Source organism: Enhydra lutris, unplaced genomic scaffold (assembly GCF_002288905.1).
Source record: "Enhydra lutris kenyoni isolate GAN:26980312 unplaced genomic scaffold, ASM228890v2 scaffoldscaffold38, whole genome shotgun sequence".
Lineage (NCBI taxonomy): Eukaryota > Metazoa > Chordata > Mammalia > Carnivora > Mustelidae > Enhydra > Enhydra lutris.
In genome coordinates this window covers 2,412,036-2,431,890 of record NW_019154122.1, presented here as the reverse complement: position 1 = coordinate 2,431,890, position 19,855 = coordinate 2,412,036, and the positions used below count along the sequence as shown (strand labels likewise).

Below are 19,855 nucleotides of genomic sequence, written 5' to 3'. Positions count from 1 at the left end.
CACGCCTTTATGTCATTAGACCTTTAATTACACAAGCTGTGCTCAGAAATCATGTTCAGAGCCGGCATTTTCCAAAGACGCTGGCGTTAGCAGGTGGTCACCGGAGCAGCTCAGCCTTCACCCCTTCTGCAAATGTCCTCTGCCAGCTTGGGGAAAAACTCCTCCAGGCCCCTCTGCCCTACGGAGTCAGCGATGGCCCCAGAGCCACAGCAGGGTCAGGCTGTGTAGCTTGCTGACGGACCTCACCCAGAGATGGGGCCTGAGCACCAGGGAACTGGGCATTCAACTCCTGGGCCGGTGGGTTCATGGGGCAGGGAGACCCACAGCACTCCAGGCTTCTCACTCAGACTAGAGTTTGGCAGGAAGGGCCAGAGGCCAAGCAGCTCCTGTCCCTTGCCTCCCTTTTGCAGGAGACCTATGTGTGGACATGCTAGGGAGGTGCCTGCTCCGGGTGATTTCATTCCCATTTCCACATGCCCTTTCCTGAATCATTCACGAGTGCCCCTATTCCCAAAGAGTCCCCCAAAGGGGCTTACAGCTTACAGGTAGCCTGAGCCACTTTGGAGCTGGTTTTTCTGTTCAGGGCTTGGCAGATAAAGGTCCCAGCTTCCAGGAGCTTCTGGAGGTTCACACCCTTCGAGAAACAAGAGGATGCTCTAGATTATGCCATGCCTGCAGTATCCAGGGAGACCTTGGACTGGACCCAAAACCAGTACTGAGAGAGTAATGGTGAAGACAGATGGGTTCTTGTTCCTCTTGTGCTGGGACAGCCCCTGCCTGCAAGGCTGCAGCCTTCTGCCGTCTGGGGTGACCCCCTCCAGGCTCCGCCTATGTAAGATGTCTCCGTCTGTGGAATGGTTTCTACTGCTGTCACCAGGGCAGGGATCTCGCCAGTCTTGTTCCGTCCCCGTCTCCAGCGCCCAGCGCAGGGCCCGGCCCACAGCAGTCAGCAAGTGCGGACTGAAGTGATAAAGACCGCCAGGCAGAGCGAGCCAGGAGGGAAGCACCAACCGAAAGGACCATCCCGAAAACCTGTTCGTGCCAGGAGCTCACATGTACTGGTGTGTACCGTGCGCTCAGCTCCGGGCTGGGCACTCTGCACTCTACCTAGTAACTACGGCCCCATGAGGGAGGTGCTGCCAGCATTCACGTTTCTTAGGTCCAGGGAGGTGAAATCATTTGTCAGGTCACACAGCTCGTGAGTGGAGGACCAGGTTTTAAACCAAGATCCATCTGGTCCCAAAGCTCAGACGTGATACTGCTTCCAACCTACCACTGAGGGTCCTCACGGACTCTGACAGAGCCCTGGGGAGGGCTGTCTCCTTCTCCTGCCCTCATTTCACATGGAATGAAACAGAGGTCCAGAGGGAACGGATTCAGGTCACGGATGTGGCCCTTTCCCTACACCTTGGTGCCTCCTCTGCTACCTCTTAGCTCTCCTCGCTATCAGCAAAAAAACCCTCAACAAAACAATCCACTTCTGTCCTCGGACTTCAAGGAGAGTTCTAGTCATTTCAGGGCTGTTGCCACCAGGGGGCAGGCGAGCTTACCGTGTGAATGCCCAAGCCAGACAGCATGTAGACGAGGTCCTCTGTGGCCAAGTTTCCGGATGCCCCCTGTGCATAGGGACAGCCTCCGAGTCCTGCCACAGAAGAGTCCACGACACTCACTCCCATCTGGAAACACAAGGATGGTGAAACATGGGTGTCACTGTGGGGACAAGAGTCTACAAAGCCAGGAGGTCCTTGCAAACCTCCCAGTCAACTGCTACCTGAAATTCCACTGAGAGTTACTCCTTCCTTTGGCTGAGGAGTCTGTTTATTTTTAATTAATTAATTAATTAATTAATTTAAAGATTTTATTTCTTGGACAGAGAGAGACAAAGCGAGAGTAGGAACACAGGCAGGGGGTGTGGGAGAGGGAGATGCAGGCTTCCCGCTGAGCAGGGAGCCTGACACGGGGCTCCATCTTAGGACCCTGGGATCATGACCTGAGCCGAAGGCAGATGCTTAACGACTGAGTCACCCAGGTGTCCCTCAATGGTTCTTTTCAGTTCCTGGAACAGTGTGAGTCTTCTTTGTGGACAGTTTCCTCTGCCAGGGTTATCTTCCCTGGTTCCTTTCATGCTCAATTTCTCACCCTGAGAGGTCTCCCCAGGCCCTTCCTGATCACAAACCTAAAGGAAGCACTACCCACGGTTCAGATTTCAGGCCTCCGTTGTTTCCTGTGATTCATTTACCCCCCACCACCCCCACCTAAGTAAGGCTGCTCTCACTTCAAGTTGGGCCTCTAACCCCAGGCGGCCTATCCCATTTCCCTGGCGAGCACAGCCCACTTTCCTAATGATGTTGCCCTTTCTCCTCTCCCCTCAAACCTCTCACAGACCTTAACCTGGACAGCTACAATGGAGAAAACAAAGTTACAGAATCATATGGCTTACAGACCTGAGCCTCTAGGAGATAACTTAATATTTAAAAAAAAAAAAAAAAAAAAAAAAAAAAAACCAACCAACCAACCAACCAACCAACCAACCAAAAAAGGAGAAAACAAACCCTAAGAACAAAGACGGCCCAGGATTGCTTTAGCAAACCTAAAGGCAACAGGCCAGACTTCAACCAACGTGACAGGAAGGTCAGATACAAGACAGACACAGCCTGTGGTCAGACACAGAACTTTCCTTCTAAGGGGTGGCCAGTTCACAGAATCCTCCTTCCTAGCCCACAAGGAGCAAAACTCGAGGGAAACCCAATCTGAAGCCTCAGTTCAATCTTTGGGGAGCGGCACCCCTGGAGTGACCTCTGCTGCCTCTCTGCCTCCCCTGCCCGCTCCCTAAGCGCATGTGCAGTCACAACACTCGGTGGGCCTGGGGGTGTGTCCTCCCCAAACCCCACCTCATCAGCTTCCTGTTCCCCCTTTTCCAACTGCTTCACTTCCTCACATCCTCCAGGCCTCACTCAGGTCTCTGGTGGCAAATCCACTCTGACCACCCAAGCTGGGACGGAGGCCTTCCTTAGTCACATGCTTCCTCCCTGCAAGCGACCTGTCCTAACGCATGAGGACTACCATGAAACTCCCTTGACTGTCCCCCTCACACACCCGTACAGGCCGGGGTCACGTGTCCGTGTCCTCTGTGGCCGTCCAGGGCCTGGCACACAGATATCCGTGAGTGCTCACTGAAAGAACCCGGGAGCCCAGCTGGCCTGCCACTATGTCCTCCTGGAGGATGGACGCGCGCCTTTCTCCTCGGACCCACCTTACCTGCAGGGCCATCAAGGTGTTGGCCAGGGCCTGGCCGTAGGTGTCATGGCAGTGGACAGCTAGGGCAGCCACAGGCACCTCATGCATGACCGCAGATAGCATGTCCTTCATGACCCCAGGAGTGCCCACACCGATGGTGTCCCCCAGGGAGATCTCGTAGCAGCCCATCGAGTACATCTTCTTGGTGACCTGAGGGAGCAAGCACGCACTTGGAGGACATCAGATTCCTCAAGCCAGGAGTCCAAGACCTCAGAAGCAGGGGTCCTGGGCCTGTGCAGGACATCTCCCTGTCCGAAACGCTAAATTCCTGTTCGATCGTAGGCTCCTTACAACTCTGAGTGGGGACGAAACCCCCCACTCTACTCACTAGGAAGCAGAGATGTAAGGAACAGAGCGGGCCCTGCAAGGCCGAGCTTTCCTCCCACCCTCTCCTGCCCCCGTGGCCTCTGACTTCACGTGTCACCTCCATGCCCTGCGTCAGAGCCAACAACCGGAATCAGGAAAATGGATTCCTCTCACAGAACTGTCTTCAGTAAGATCTGCGACCTCGTGGGTCTGAGCAGCCATTTTCAACAGAAGTACCTGTTTAAACTTTTAGAAGCTCATCTGCAAATCCCTGAAACCACTGAGAAACCAGTGCAACGTGTACCCCCTCGAGGAGATGCTGCCCCACATGGCGGTGCCCCAAGTGGACGGTGTGACAGGGCAGGGACGCAGAGGACACTCAGCACGGGCCTGCCAGGCACATGGGACTGGCGAGCACCCCACCACCCGGGCAGCAGACTGAGGACAGCGGGTGGAGGCAAAGGCCACAGTGAAGGGGCGGGCTCTGGAGTGACACACGCTGGGGCCCCAACCCAGTTCAGCTGCTCCCTGGCTGGGGGGGGTGCCCGCAAAGGGCTGATCCTTTTGGAACTTCCATCTCTCCAAGAAGCAGTGGTGAGGCTTTGCAGGGTGGCAGGGAGGGCTGGCGGGACGGGAGGCTGGGACAGGGGCAGAGCGGCCACTCTCCGGGAGTACTGCTCTCTCCTTGATGCTCCCTGCTATGCGGGAAGGGTGGCGGGGGGGGGGGTGTTTCCTCGCTTGAGAAACGGACTAACAATAACACCAAATTTGCACAGTGACTTTGACAACTAAGGGGCATATGCCCTTGGGTTGCTCAGACCCTGTTCCCACACTGTGCTCTCCTCAGTGCTGACTTGGTTCCCACTTGGAGGACAGCGAGGGTGAGGAACTTTTGGGAGCCTGGGCAGGGAGCCCCTCCACCGATCACCTCAACTATCACCTGTCCACTGACCAGACCGCAAACTGAGTCAGAGGCTTCCAGGCTGGGGCAGAGGGTGGGGCTTCAAGCACGCTAGGAGGTGGGCCTCCAGGAGCAAGTGCTGGGTGGTGCTCCCAGAGAGGCGCAATGAAGGAGCTGCGGGAACGAATGACATCAGTGACCCACCAGGAAAGGGTGATGAGGGGAACCTCACAAGCAGGCAAGGCAGACAACCCTTGGAAAACCCCTGGCCCGATATACACACACCTCAGCTACTTTGGCCGGGGAGATCTTCCCTTCATAGGGGCATCCAAGCACACAGGAGACATACCTGCGGGAGGACAGGGGAGGGATGGTGTCAGGGCCCCTGAGCTCCCAGGCCCGCAGGGCTGACCCGGGTAGCTGTCTGACAGTCCTCCCTGAAGTGAGGCAAGGTCAAATGCGTGGGGGAAAGGGAGATTCCTTGTGGGGGGGAAGGGGGGAGAACACAGGGAGCACGCATGGGGCCAGGAGGGGGCGGCGGAGAGCCAGGGCAGGGAAGGGATGGGAAGCTGGGGTTGCACAGGCCTGAGGAGAGAAGCAAGCCCGAGAGGGCAGTGAGCAGGCATCGGAGCCGTAGGGCGTTGAGATAAAGCAGAACATGTGCCGCAGGGTAGCTGGGGCCCCTACTCCCAGGAAGGGACCAAGGACAGATGAAACCAAGCAGAACAAAAGGGCTGGGCTGGCCTGAGGGCCAAGGATCGGCTGCTCCAGTGAGCCGCCCGAGGATTCACACTCATCTATTCGACGGATACTGAGAGAGCTGCCCACTACGTGCCCGGCACTGGGTCATGCAGTGAAAAGACGGACAAGGTCCCTATGCTCATGGAGGTTATTTCCAGTTAGAGAGCGAGCTGATGAAAGGGCAACCGAAGGAACAGGTGAGATGATCTCAGAGAGATGTGCCATGAAGGGAAGAACGGTGGTGTGGCGGGAGCAAGGAGAGGAGGCTGGCCGTAGCCAGGGTGGCCCAGGAAGACCTCCAGGCCGTGACACGGGAGCAGAGGAGGGGAGCAGGTGGCAGAAGCCACTGGGAGAGCATCCCAGGCAGAGAGCAGAGCAGTGTGGAGCCCGGGATGGTAGAGAGGATGTGCTCAAGCTCAGAAGGACGGAAGAGCTGGGCACAGAGAGCCAGTGGCAGAGAACACAGCACGTGGCTGGACGGGTGGGCGCAGGCCGATCACGGCGCCCTGCCAGCTGTGGGAAGGAGTTTGGATCTTCAGATCTTGGTGGGCTTCTGTTCCCACCTGCCCTGTTGGAGCTAAGGCCCCACTGAGACCTCTTAGAGTTTGGTAAACTGTTCAGCATGTGAGAAGCATCACAAAACTTGGCTGGATACATCATTTCGGGCCCAAAGATCTCAGAGTGTTTTCCCAACTTCCTTCTCCTCCTCCAGCAGTCACTGCTGAGCAAGGAGAAGGGAGATGCTGATAACGAGCACAGGCTTAGAGTCAGGCAGACCCCATGGGCCCCTGCTTCCCCACGCACAACCCCCCAGCCACCCAACCCTTGCTTCCCCAGCACCTGGCGTGCTGGCCCTGCACTGCAGGAGGGAGCCCACCATAAACTGTGGCACGTGGGCTCTGCCCTCACAGGGCGCGGGGTCCACCGGGAGTGGGAGGCAGGGGAGAAGCTAACATGAAGCCAAGTGCTCTGTCAGAGGATATCTGGGGGCCCTGAGAGCCCGATGAGTGGTACTAACACCAGCTGAAGGCCAGAAAAAGCTTCCTGGAGAAGCCGGAGGATGAGCAGAGTTAGCCTGGACAAGTAGGATATAGGACTAAGTCTATGGAAAGCACGTGCAAAGGCCCAGAGGCAAGAGAGTGGGAGCATGGAAGTAAGGACTGAAGTTCCAGTCAGGCTGGAATGCAGCGAGCTGCGGAGGCAGGGCTGGATGGTTAGCAGCAGTGGACAACGAGGCTGCAGATAAAGTCAGTGTCTCGGAAGCCAGGTGGGAAGTCCAGAGTCGGAGCATCACTGACAGGTTTTAACCAGGGAGTGAGGTGATCACACGTGCACTTTCTGAAAGAGCACGCTGGCTGCAGTGTGGACAGTGTACGACCTCACAGCCGACTCTTCGGCCTTCCTGAGCCGGTTCTGTCCTCTGGAAGCAGGGACAGCCCTGCTTGCTGGTGACCATGGGGTCACAGTCAGATAACACAGGGATGATGCCTAGCACTCCTGGCGTGAAAGATGTGATGCTGGAGACCTAGAAGCTGAGAGTTCCTCAGACCTGTGTGGATGGGGGTGCTGGAGCTGGGATTCATCTGACCTCCACAGACTCCGGCGAGTGTCCTGTCCTGCTGGATTCCTCTGGGGAACAGACCCCAAAACCAGGTTTGGAGAAAGCACTTGCCAGGATTTCTTCTGACCACATCTACTTGAGGAGAGATGTCAAGGTGTGGAGTGTAGGCAGCCTGTGCTCAGGATAAGGAGTTTGTAGGGGGAAGGTGGCTTGAGTCAGAGCCTGGCCACCTTTCCAGAATGGTTCTGAGAAGGCAGGCGGCACTGACATGGGGTGACTCACCCACGCACGGGGATATCGGCGGCCCGAGCCGCCTTCAGGATCTCATCAGATCGCTGTAAACTCTCCTCAATGGAGCAATTGGTGTTCTTCTTGGTGAACAGCTCTGAGGCAGCTCCAAAGACGGTCACCTCCTTGGCTCCAGCGGCAATCTGCCAATAGCCGGGTGAATTCCTTTCAGCTTTTTTCTCTTGAGGAACACCAGCGTTGGCAAAGTGGCAAAAACCCTTGTCTTACAGTGAATTTTATAACACACAAATATCATGAGTTGAACTCTGCCACCCCCCCCCACCAAAAGAAGGTCTGTAGAAGTCCTAATCCCCAGTACCTCAGAATGTGGCCTTATTTGGAAATAGGGTAGGTATAGAAGTAATTGGTTAAAATGAGGTCATAGTGGTCGTGACTCCAATAGGAATGGCGTCCTTCTAAGATGGAGGCCGTATGAAGACACACACAGAGGCCAGTGAAGACACAGGCGGGATGGGAGTGAGGTGAGTGAGGGCTGCCAGTCTTCACCAGAAGCTAGGACAGCCACGTCCTCCCAGCCCTCAGGAGGGAACAGTGGTATGTGGAGGAACTCAGTACCCCCGGGGTTTCAGACTTTTAGCCTCCAGAGCTGTGAGAGAATACATTTCTGTTGTTCTAAGGCACCTAAGCTTTTGGTATTTTCCTATGGCACCCCTAGGAATGAACACAGTGCATTCTAGCCCCATCAAAGAAACACAACCACCCTTAGCCTTCCCGCCGGGGCCCAGCACTGCTGCTGTCATCACCGTCCTGGATGTCACTCTTAAGAACAGCTTTCTGGGGCGCCTGGGTGGCTCAGTGGCTTAAACCTCTCCTTTAGCTCAGGTCATGATCTCAGAGTCCTGGGATCGAGCCCCACATCGGGCTCTCTGCTCAGCGGGGATACTGCTTCCCCGTCTCTCTCTGCCTGCCTCTGGCTACTTGTGATCATCTCTCTCTCTGTCAAATAAATAAATAAAATCTTTTTAAAAATTATATATATATATATATATATATATATATATATATATATATATATACACATATATATATATAGAACAGCTTTCTGCCTAAATTCAGAATCAGCATCCCCAGTGACGTTCTTGTCCAACACTCCAGGAAAGATGGCAGATACCAGCAACCACTGTGGGGAGCACGATCTTCTCTAAAGAGGAAATGGATAATGACAACAAGAGCTAATATTTACTAAGCACTTACTTTCTCCAAGCCTCTTGGTAAGTAATATGGGTGCATTCTAGCCTCTGAAATCCTTCCAGCATTAGGTACTATGATCAGCCCTAATTTACAGGCATAATCTGAGGCTCAGAGAGGTTAAACAGCTGGTCAAGGTCAGAGAGCTGGGGGTGGCAGGGCCAGGACTGCCTTGGGTCTGTCTGACAGTGCTCATCATTACTGGAGGCAAGCCCTTCAGACAGATGGCCCAGGACAGGGACTAGGCCCAGTGACAAGACAGGGACCAACATCATCAATCTCATTTTAGGGACCCCCGCCATCAAGCGAGTCTCTTACCGCTGCCTGGAAGCCTTTGATATTCGGGGTCAGGACTGGGTAGTTGATGCCAGGAAATTTCTGGATGCCCTTCAAAACTTCAGCATTGTCAGCCATCTGGGAGCCAAAGGAGACATTACCAGGTCACTGCCAAGGCAGGCAGAGAGCTCAGGTAGAAAAAACGTTTCTATCACACAATCTCTGTTGTCTAGAACCCCCGGAGAAGGAGTCCTTTAGCAGAGCTGAGTATCTCCAGTGCTTTTACTCTTTGTTTGACCGCTGATGGGCCCAGGGCTCCTTAGTGCAGTAAGTCCCCCAATTTCTCTCTATGGCTAATACTGACAGCTTCTCACAAGCAGCAACAAAACTACCAGCCATTTACCGAGAAACTCTGTATTACTTAACGCTCAGCTGAAAAAGATCTCTCTTCCCACTTGGTTGTTTCTGTGAACCAGGAGTCACCTGTCTTTCCCTTTTACAAACACAGACGCCACATCTCTAGACAGGGCTAGAGATTCTAGACTTCCAGAGCCAGATGAGGCTTGAGAGACCACCCTAAGCTTGGAGAGGGGAAGATCTCACCAAGGTCCCCAAGCAAGTCAGGGCCAAAGCCAAGACCAAATCCAAGCCTCCTGCCTTCCGGGTGATGGTCTTCTGCTGTCCCATGCTTACAGAAGTCACGAGAGCAAGCCAGAGATCTGGAGCCCTACGTTCCCAACGTCTACGTATTTCCAGGGCAACTGCAAAACTTCACATCTGTCTCATCTGAGAAACACTTATTACTGAGGGCTGGGGCTCACCTGGGGCACCCACTTGGGGGACACAAAGCTGGTGGCTTCTATAACGGGGAGTCCTGCTTCAGAAAGCATGTCTATCAGCTTGATTTTTGTAGAAGTAGATACGATATTCTGTGATGGAGAAAGAAACACCAGAAAAGACAGGTCAGCAAAAGTGGGAACCAAATGGCCTCAGCCACAGTGCCTGTTAGTCCAAAGCTTGGCTACAGCGTGCACTTCGCTATCTCGACTTTCAGACACAAGCACGAATCCACGTGTACTTCAGGCCAACAGGTGGGGGACAGCTTCAAGTTCTACAGATAGTACTTTGCAGTGGAGGCAGCTTCTCGCCTGAAGAGGACTAAATGTGTACACAGAAACAACAGTTTTGTATCATAAAGCCTTTTTCTTAACTGTTTCTTGATTTATGACCCCATCGTAAACAAACTGAGAGCCATGTGCCGTGGCCTGAAAGGGCAGTGATGACTAACCCTCTGTCTGGGTCCCCTTTTCCGTCTCTGAACTGGCACCAGACCTTATCCTCCCATGGTAGGCCTCCCACTTCTTTCTCTCCCTCCCCCACCATGTCTAGTTGCTCATTAGATTCTACGACTCTCTCTTTCCAAATCTACTACCATTCCTCCCTGTATGTTATGGCATGGTCTCACTCTACCAATTCATCCCACACAGGAGTCTTTCTAAAACAGTCTCCATTGTTTCAGTCTCCTGCCCAAAAGCCTTCCATGGCTCCCTAGTGCTTACAGGATTAGATAAAAAAATTCCAAGAACTCAAAGTCTTTCTCACCAGGCCTTTTCACACCAACCCCATCAATTTCTCTCCCATTACTTTACCTTAATCCATCCCATAAGTAATTTCTGGGAGCCCTCCATGTTCCAGGCATGGTGCTAGGTGCTAGGGATACAGCAGTGGGCAGAACAGATACGATTCTGCCCTCACAGAACTTTTACTTTATTGATATCAATAAGTTCTCACTATTGAAGCTAAGCCTTCCAAAAAAAGAAAAAGCTTTTCCGATTGAAAAAATAATGCACGATGGGGTGCTTGGGTGGCTCAGTGGGTTAAGCTGCTGCCTTCGGCTCAGGTCATGATCTCAGGGTCCTGGGATCGAGTCCCGCCTCGGGCTCTCTGCTTGGCAGGAAGCCTGCTTCCCTCTCTCTCTCTGCCTGCCTCTCTGCCTACTTGTGGTCTCTGTCAAATAAATAAATAAAATCTAAAAAAAAAAAAGAAAAGAAAAAATAATGCAATTATTTCAGAAAACATGCCCAAAACAAACAAAAAAATCCTTAAAATCTCCCAGAGATAACACTAGTTACCTCATGATAATGTGACTTTCTAGATCTGTGCGGACCAATATATTAGACACTAGCCATAAGTGGTTATTTAAATTTACATGAATTTAAATTACATAAAAACAAAATTTCAGTTCCCCAGCTACAGCAGTCACATTTCAAGTGCTCAAAACCCACGTGTCCAAGACAGCTCACATCTAGAACATTTCCATCCTCACAGAAAGTGCTACTGGACAGCACTATTCTAGATCCTTCTCTAGGTGGATGTTCCCACAGATGTATAAGCTTTTTGTTTTACATAAAAGTGCAAGATTAAAGAAAATGCCTATGATTTTATAATCTGCTTAGTCACTTAACAAACTCCTATATTAGTACAGCTTCCTAATCCATTTAATGAAGTCATTAAAGTATATTTGAGCTAACTTTCTCCACACTGAGCACTGAGGTGGTTTCCAACTATTTTATTACAACGAGGTTGTGAGGAGCATCTCTAAGGTTAAGTCTTTGCATGTGGCCTTCATGACATCCTTTGGTAAGTCCCCTCATGCAGAATTGGAATTGCCAGATGAAGGCATGTCCTCACCTTCCGTCTACTCTCCTGCGGCCTTTCCCATCTGCCCTGCTGCACAGGGCCTGAGACGGACCGGGCAACACCACACCTGATATGCCACCGTCTTAGATTGCTGTACTGTCACCCCACCCCACCTGGCCTCCTCGACTTCTCGACTTTGCTTGGTGTCAGCTGGGACGATCCGATCTGGCACAGCTCTGTCCATCCCTCTGCGCCCACCACAGGCAACTCTTACTGCTCGAAAAACCTCTTTTGGTTGATTTCCATCTTTACCTTTTCATTCTGTAGTCCATCTCGGGCACCAACTTCCACAATTTTCACTCGCTTTGGGAAAGTACCCAGAGAAGAGGTGCTGACCTTTAGTTTAAAAGAGGAAACAAAAAGGGTTGGGAGAAGATTGTCACAATTCTCCAAGGAGACAAATCTAAAAGAAGGGACCCATCTTCACTGAGATGGGACGAAGTACCTCTCACTGTAAACATGACATATCTCTCACATTTGGTTGGTTTTGGAAGGAAAAACATAAAGAACAGAAGCGTTTCACTGAGGAATGGGCACGAGATTCCTGCTCCTAGTACCGGCCCATTTCCAACAGCCCGTCTGCCAGCTGAGCATGTAGGTTGTTTCCTCCACAAACCTATTTGCACCTCCCCAAACAGAACTGTTTAAATTCTAAAGCCCCGTCTGGCTTCATGCTTTCTCAGTAAAAAGCACCACATGTATTCTATTGCTAAAGCCAGAAACCTGACTCATCCCCTTACCCCACTCCCCGTGGGCTAGAAGGTTCTTATCATTTGGTTCCTGCTGATCTCAGTGAACTCATGACTTGTTTCTACTGTCCCACATCTCCTGGTGAACTCCTTACTTGTCCTGACTCCCTCATATTCCCCACCCCACCCCACCTCCCAGTAGAGGGTCCCTATACTGCAGCCCCAGTGGCCTTCCTCCCACAGCAGGGCCCCAAGGCTTACTACTCCCTCTGCCCAGAATGCTCTTCCACATCTGGCTCCTTCTTATCGTTCAGCCAGATGGGCCTCCTCTGACTGCCCTTTGTAAAGCTGCCGATCCCCTGACCCTCAACATTTTCTATTTCAAAACTCTAATTCCCGGGGCGCCTGGTTGGCTTAGTCGGTTGAGCGTCCGACTCGTGATTTCAGCTCGGGTCATGGTCTCAGGGCTGTGAGACTGAGCCCTGCATCAGGCTCCGCCCTGGGTATGGAGCTTGCTTGAGATTCCCTCTCCAGGAATAGCAAATAAATGCATGAAGGGCATAGCCACCCCGGGGGAAGGGCAATTCCTAGGTATGGGGAGGAGTAGTTAGCCTTGGACTTTGTGGGGCTTGAGGGAAGGAGGAGGACTTGTTCTGTTACAGTCACAGGCTGGGTGATGACAAGGGGTGCATCTGGGGAGAGAGGACACCAACAGCTGAAGACAGTTAAAAAAAAAAAAAGGCTTTTCCATTTAAAGTCTGCCCCAAATCCTCTCCACCTTACCCCCAAGCAATATGAAGCTTCTTTTCCCTCTTTCCTCTGTTCTTAATATTGTAACTCTTCAAATTAACTTTGCTTTACCAGATTTAATCTGGTAAATCTGGCAGGATAAACATACTGCAGTGGGGCAAGGGGAGAAGTGCACTCGGTAACCTACTAAGGATCCCAAACTCCTGAAACCCTCAAGGAAGGAAGCGCTCCCTGCTACAGATCAGCTGGAACTTGAACAACTCACCTGAACTGGCCTTGCCTTCAGCCAGCAAAACTTCCTAGAGACTAAAGTGACGAGCCATTGAATTGCATGAAGTCACCAGGCTAGGTTGGAAGGTCCCCTGCCTGTTGAATGTCCCTACAACAGGGCTGTTCAGCCTTTGCTGATACGTTGCCCTAAGTCGATCCCACTGGAATGTAAGCTGCGTGAGGCAGGGACTTTGTTTTATCCATTGCTGTAATTCTAAGGCCCTGGGACATAACAGGGGCTTGAGAGATAACTTCTGGATGTTGTTGAAAGCACGCAAGACCTGCTTCCAAGCTCCTTTTACAAAAACAGAACAAACTCAATTCCACGTCCTTTGGGGCACCTGGGTGGCTCGGTCATTAAGCGTCTGCCTTCAGCTCACATCATGATCCCAGGGTCCTAGGACTGAGCCTGGTATCGAGCTCCCTGCTTGGCAGGAAGCCTGCTTCTCTCTCTCCCACTCCCCCTGTTTCTGTTCCCTCTCTCACTGTATCTCTGTCAAATAAATAAAATCTTAAAAAAAAATTCCATGTCCTTCCCCATAACAACAAAATAATCACATGTATTAAGCACTTAATATTTGCCAGGCACTCGTAAGAGCCTTTTACACATTAACCTTTATCAACCTCTCAACCTTATTCGGTAGGAACTATTACAATCTCCATTTTACTGTGAAAAATATGAAGCCCAGAGATTAAGTAACTTTCCCAAGATCACATGGTTAGCTGGTCACGAGTCATTATCTGAACCTGGCAGTGTTGATCTACAGCGCTGGCTCTTAACACCTGGGCCACATTGCCTCTTTGCCACCATTCGGCCCTCCGAACCCTCCCCCGCCACCACCAGTGTTCTCTTATCTTGGTTAAACACCCAGTTCATTCCCTCCGTACAGCCCTGCTCAGAGATGATCTCCTCTAACCACAGAAGTCCAGGGTCAAGCCTCCTGAGCTATGGCCTATCTATACCAACAGCTAATACCAACTAAAGCCCAGTGCTAACTTCAGGATCTGTACCTCATTTAGTACCTACATGGCAGGGACTATCATTATCTCAACTTCATACAGGAAGAAACAGCCTCAGAAAGATTCTCCAAAATCACAAAGCTAGCAAGTGAAGTCTGGCCTTGAACCACCTGTTTCTGACTCCAAGCCTCTGCTAGTAACCCCACGGAGAGCCTATGACCTCATTACACCAGGAATTTTTTCAAAGCATATTAATATCCACCATCTCATGTAATTTTCTTAGTCTTCCAAGTTGGAAGTACCATCTTTATTTTACACATTAATGATTGGTAGGGATGGGTGGCCTAGTAGACATTAAAGTGGCTTTCTGATGGGCCCACTTGCGAAGACGGTGTGATCTCCCCACTACACACTTAGACTCCTTCTAAATTAAAGAAAAATTAACGCACCTCATTTATCACTTACTATGAGCTAAAGCAATGTCAAATGCTTTACCTCCACTTCCCTTAACCTCCAAAGAACTCAGGTAATGTTTACCCATGTTATAGATGAGCAAACTGAGGTTTAGAGAGCAAACCACGGTCATGCGACCTAGAAAGTGGCAGAACCACTGGGACACCACAGCTTCAGCTTTAGCCAAAACCATTTCTTCAACCCCTCGTTCAACTAGGTCTCTTACCCTTCCCCTCCAGTCACTGAGCATTGGTGGGGGAAACATCAGGATCCAACATGCCCAAGTACAATTCCAAGGCAATCAGTCGCACATGGTCCTAAGTCCCCAAACGCAGCAAGAGCTGGAAAAGCAGGCAGAGGGAGGGGGAGGACCTCGCTTTTTCCACTCGGAACTGGAAGATTATACGTGTCACTACTGAGGAGCTTGGAGAGCTCAGAGGGAGAAGGTGCCAGGGTGGCCGGAAAGAGCCTTAGACGCAATCAGGGCACCTGGGATGGCGCCCCAGGTCTCCACGACCCGAGCAAGTCGTTCCCCATCTCTGGGCCTCACTCCCCCCATGCCCCTCAAAAGATGTGGGCGGGACAAAGATCCGAGACTCCAAGGCCCTCCCGACAGTGGCCTGGGCAACTGTCCGGCTTCGCCTCTCAGAGCGCTGCCACCACGGGCCAGGGCCCCGACCCCGACTGTCACGGTGCCTGCAGGGCCACCCCTCGGCGGGCCGGGGCACTTACAGCCCGGAGAGACGCTAAGCCCACCAGTCTCCGCGGCAGCGCGTTCCTCATTGTCGCCATCTTGGCCCAGCTTCCCCCCGCCGCCCCCAGCTGAGTCCCACGTGACCGCCGACAGCCGGGTGGGCGTGGCCCGCGTTTGGGGGCGGTGCTTCTGGAGTAACGTGAAGACGCCCTACGAGGGCTGTCTCCAGCTTCTAGGTTTTCATTCCTTTTGGGCAGTTTTTTTTTTCATCCATTATGTTTTTTCTGAGTGCTTTCTACTTGCCATGGCAAAGTGAGGCTAGGACTATGAAAATGAACAAAAAATAATCAAGGGGTTTAGAGTTCGGGAGCTCTGGGAAGACATATTAATAATCACACAATTAGTTGCATAATTACTACCTTTCGCAATAAAAGACGGAGCATTACTATTTGCCATGCGCTGTTCTGAGTTCTTCGGCCGTGTTAACTCTTGCATCACGATCTCCAGGATTCAAATGCAGGCAGTGGACGGGAGGGAGAGAAAGAGCGCGCGCGCGCTCTAGTGAGCGAGAAGCATCCTTTGATTTCATCCTTTTAAAATGGGTAAGATTTATCCAGGTAAAGAAGACACAAGAAGAACTTTCCAGAGAACATAACATATGCCAAGACCCTGAGGCAAAGCAATTGAATGCTTAGAACAGTTTTTTTCAACCATGTTGTACCCCATTAACTGGTTATAACATTAATGGATGCCAACTTAAAAAAAAAAAGCATTGGAGTGTACTGCGTAAGTAATAAAGTTAAGTATTGCTTTGCAAATCTTGTTTGTTGTTATATATGTCAACCAGATTGCAATGTAGGCTTACTGTAGGCTGCAATTAGAAATGTTTGGGGGGAAAATTGTTTTAGGAAGATGGAAAGAAGGCCGGAATGACTGCAGAGCTGCGAGGGAGTAGGGACAGACTTCCCACTAAGATGGGAGAGATTGACAGGGACCATACCACCGACTTTGGAGAACACATAGCAATTCATTTAATGGATTTTAAGCAAAGAGATGATCAAATTTGCATTTCGTGATTAGTCACTGTGGCTACTGGGTGGGTGGATATCCAAATGTTAAGTACACTGACTGGCATTCTTAGGGGAGCAAAGAGGGTACTGTCCCTGCCTCCAGGTGGCTCAGATTTTAGCTACAGAGAGCACAAGACCTGATAAGTGTTCTGTTTTGCTTCTGCAGCACCCAAAATTCCCTCTGTCATAACAGACCTGTACTCACAGAATTCTCAAACCTGCAGCTAGAGGACTGAACATGACCCCAAACTACTAGCATGACATTTATTTCAAAATATTTATGTGTGATGTTCATGACTATTATTTTTGACTTTCAAGAATTGCACAGTGAAAACTACAAACACTTCCTGAAATTAAAGAAGACAGGATTTAGGGGCAGCTGGGGGGGCTCAGTCAGTTAAGTGTCTGCCTTTGGCTCAAGTCATGATCTTGGGGTCCTGGAATGGAGCCCTGCATTGGGCTCCCTGCCTAGCAGGGAGTCTGCTTCTCCCTCTCCCTGTGTTCCTCCCCCTTGCTGCTGGAGCGCACCCTCTCTCTCTGACAGGACCTTGGGATCATAACCCAAGCCGAAGGCAGATGCTTAACTGACTGAGCTACCCAGTCCTCCCTAAAGGAGATTTTTAAGTATCTCTGCACCCAGTGTGGGACTGGAACTTATGACCCTGAAATCAAGAGTCGCATGCTCTTCTGACTGAGCCAGCTAAGTGCCACTCTATTCCTAGTTTCTTGAGCATATGTATCACAAAAAGGTGTTGAATTTTGTCAAATGTGTTTCTGCTTCAGTTGAGACGATCATGGTTTTTTTTTCCCTTTTAGTTAATGTGGTTTATTACAATGATTGGTTTCTGTATCTTGAACCATCCTTGCATCCCATGAATAAATCCCACTTGGTGATGGCGTGTAATACTTTGAATATGTTGCTGATTTTGGTTTGCTAGTATTTTGTGGAAGAGCTCTGCATCAATGATCATAAGGGATGTTGGTCTATAGTCTTCTGGTAGTGTCTTTGTCTGGATTTGGTGTCAGTCTAATGCTGGCCTCATAGAGTAAGTTAGGAAGTTTTCTCTCCTCTTTACTTTTCTGGAAATGTTAGTTCTTTAAATGTTTGGTAGAATTCACCAAAGAAGCTATTGGTTCCCGGGCTTTTCTTTGTCAGGAGATCTTAAAATTATTGATTTGCTCTCCTTACTTGTTATATGTCTATTCAGGTTTTCTATTTCTTTGTGATTTAGTCTTGGTAGGTTTCGTGTTTTTAGGAAATTTCTCACTTCATCTAGTTACCCAATTTGTTGGAGTACAACTGCTCTATAGTGCTCCCATAATCCTTTTTATTTCTGTAGAACTCGTAGTAGTGTCCCATTTTCATTTTTATTTTAGTAATTTGGATCTTGTCTTCTTCCTCAGTCTATCTTAGCTATGGGTTTGTCATTTTGCTGATCTTTTCGAAAAACCAACTTTATCTTCTCTGTTGTTTTTCTCTATTTTATCTTTGCTCTAACGTGGTTTTTCTTCAATCTTCTTTCAATTCCTCAGATTCAGTAATTTACATTGTCCTATCTTCTGGTACAATATTCTTTCTTCTGCCTACTCAAATCTGCCTTTGAATCCCTCTGGTGAATTTCTCATGTCAATTGTACTTTTCAGCTCCAAAATTGTGTTTTGTGTGTGGTTTCTTCTTAGATTATCTATCTAGCCATTTCTTCATATATCTATTTCATTCATACATCATTTTCTTGACTTCCCCACAGCTTCCTTTAGTTTTCTGAGTATCTTTAAGGCAGCCGTTTTAAGGTCTGTCTAGTTTATCTGCCACCAGATCTTTTTCAGGGGCTTGTTTCAGTTTCTGTTGATTCACTCTTTTCTTTCAAATGGGCCATGTTTTCCTGTTTCTCTTTGTGCCTTGTGATTTCTTTGCAGACATCTGGACATTGGACTCTAATAATGTGGTATCTCTGGAAGTCAGATACCCCCTCCCTCTACCCACTTCCCAGGACTTGCTGTTTTTTTTTTTTTTTTATTTTTGCATTTTGATTGTTGTCAGCGGTCTCTTGGCTACAGATGAGCCAGAGGTGTAAACTTAGGCTCTTTTCTGAGCCTTTCCGTGGGCATGTGTGGTCATTTTCTAATTTTCCTCATACATGCAGTTGTTTTTGAATGTCCTAATTTTTAATGTCTGGCTCCCAAAAGGGGGAATATTTGAATGGGAGGGGGGCATCAGCCCCTTAAATCCACTGGAAATCACTTCAGCCAGAGGCAGGGCTTACAGCTGTGGGAGAGGTCCAACAACGGTTGCCCACCCCTTTGCCTGTACCTCTGTGATCAGAAGCGGCAATCAGAGATCAGAGCTCAAAACTCAAATCCCAGATATTTGGAGAACAGCGTCCTTTTTGCCCATGTTGACTCCCACAGGCTGTGTGCAAGTTGCTCCAGGAACATGTTCATCACTGCCAGCTACATGGCTGTGGCTGGGGGATAGGTAGGTGGATTGACCCAAACCACAATTTACCATCTGAATCTTCCTCTGGAACTGGAGCCTTGGTAGACTCTGGACTTGTACAAGAGTTCCACCAGATTCTGCCAGTGTAATTGTTGTCGAGGTCAGGAGACAGATTCCTGGTGCCTACTCACTGCCATCTTCCCAGAATCCTCCCTAAAGACTTCATCTCACAAAGCTCAGTACATTGTGGTCTCAGTATTATCCTAAGTATTTCCTAATTCCTTGTATGGTGCCTTCATTGATCAGTGACTTATTCTGAAGTGTGTTTTAAAATTTCCAAATATATAGATTTTTTTTCCTTCAAGTTTTTATTTTTTTATGGTCCTTTAATTATGTTGCAGACACACCGGTCTGTATGATAGTGCTCCTTTGGTATTTACATTTGTAAATATTCCATATGCTTGAGAAAAACAAATATTCCTCAAATGTTGGGTAAAGATTTATAAATATATCTATTAAATAAAAAAGAAAGAGAAAATCTGATATCTATAATAATCAAAGGGGCTGAACTGGTAGCCAACTCAAAAGGATGGTACTAGAAGTGAGAAGCAGAAAAACCAAAGGAATTATGTTCTTTGTTCGGCATTAAGGAGACTTGACAAGTCCTTTGGGTTTTGTTTTTTGTCTTCAACAGAAACAAAGCTTTTCATAAGCAGTCCTTAAGAAACTGGGAGAAGAAAACTACAACATGCTTTTTGGTAGAAACGATTTGACATAAAAATTTATTTATTGGATATTTTTAAAAGCAGGGCAGAATCACATTCATTTTCTTCAAAATACTACTGTAAACAGACTGATTTTCTGAGCCCCTACTTTGCTTTGGAAACTTCCAAAGGGCTGATCACTAGCAGCTCTAGCAAGCCTTTTCCTTCCCTTCCAGGCTCTCCTCCTCTGAGGGGTGCTGGGGACAACTGATGCTAAGTACACAGCACATGGCTGAGCTTGCCAAATCCTTTCTACCTCCTTCCATAGGCAGTAGGGTGACTTGGCTCATTCCTCAATCTGAAGTCATTGATTAAGGAGACAGGTTTCAAACACAGAGAATGGAATGAAGTTTCTGGGGTAGATAATTTCCCAGGTTAGGAACAGAAGGATGAATTCAGAGCTTAACCGGTTAGTGCCTCCTGCTGATCAGGGAGAGGTATGCTAGCAATGGATCTCAGATTCTCTGATCCACTGAGACATCAGTATAA

The 19,855-nt window shown here is 49.5% G+C and overlaps 1 protein-coding gene across 4 annotated transcripts; it reads right to left on the bottom strand.

The window, feature by feature from the left end:
* LOC111154765 (3-hydroxymethyl-3-methylglutaryl-CoA lyase) lies at window positions 1–15,240 on the bottom strand. 4 transcript variants are annotated; one of them, XM_022514657.1, is made up of 9 exons: window positions 15,134–15,240; window positions 11,532–11,615; window positions 9,401–9,508; window positions 8,622–8,717; window positions 7,089–7,237; window positions 4,790–4,853; window positions 3,259–3,447; window positions 1,551–1,676; window positions 1–634 (listed from the first exon to the last, which is right to left on the bottom strand). In XM_022514657.1, exons 1-9 carry the CDS (start codon window positions 15,191–15,193, stop codon window positions 533–535), a joined length of 978 nt encoding a protein of 325 aa, XP_022370365.1. In that variant the 5' UTR covers window positions 15,194–15,240; the 3' UTR covers window positions 1–532. The 4 variants fall into 4 exon arrangements, with proteins under 4 accessions (XP_022370365.1, XP_022370367.1, XP_022370369.1 ...); XM_022514659.1 differs by having other exon boundaries at window positions 14,628–15,174; XM_022514661.1 differs by lacking the exon at window positions 15,134–15,240 and adding an exon at window positions 12,984–13,052.
* Window positions 15,241–19,855: the final 4,615 nt, after the last annotated feature.

Coding starts and splice junctions, on each gene's coding strand:
- LOC111154765 (XM_022514657.1), bottom strand. CDS start 15,193: ATGGCGACAATGAGGAACGCGCTGCCGCGGAGACTGGTGGGCTTAGCG. Junction 11,616..15,133: donor GCTTAGCGTCTCTCCGGGCT/GTAAGTGCCCCG, acceptor TTTAAACTAAAG/GTCAGCACCTCTTCTCTGGG. Junction 4,854..7,088: donor GCCGATATCCCCGTGCGTGG/GTGAGTCACCCC, acceptor GTCCTCCCGCAG/GTATGTCTCCTGTGTGCTTG.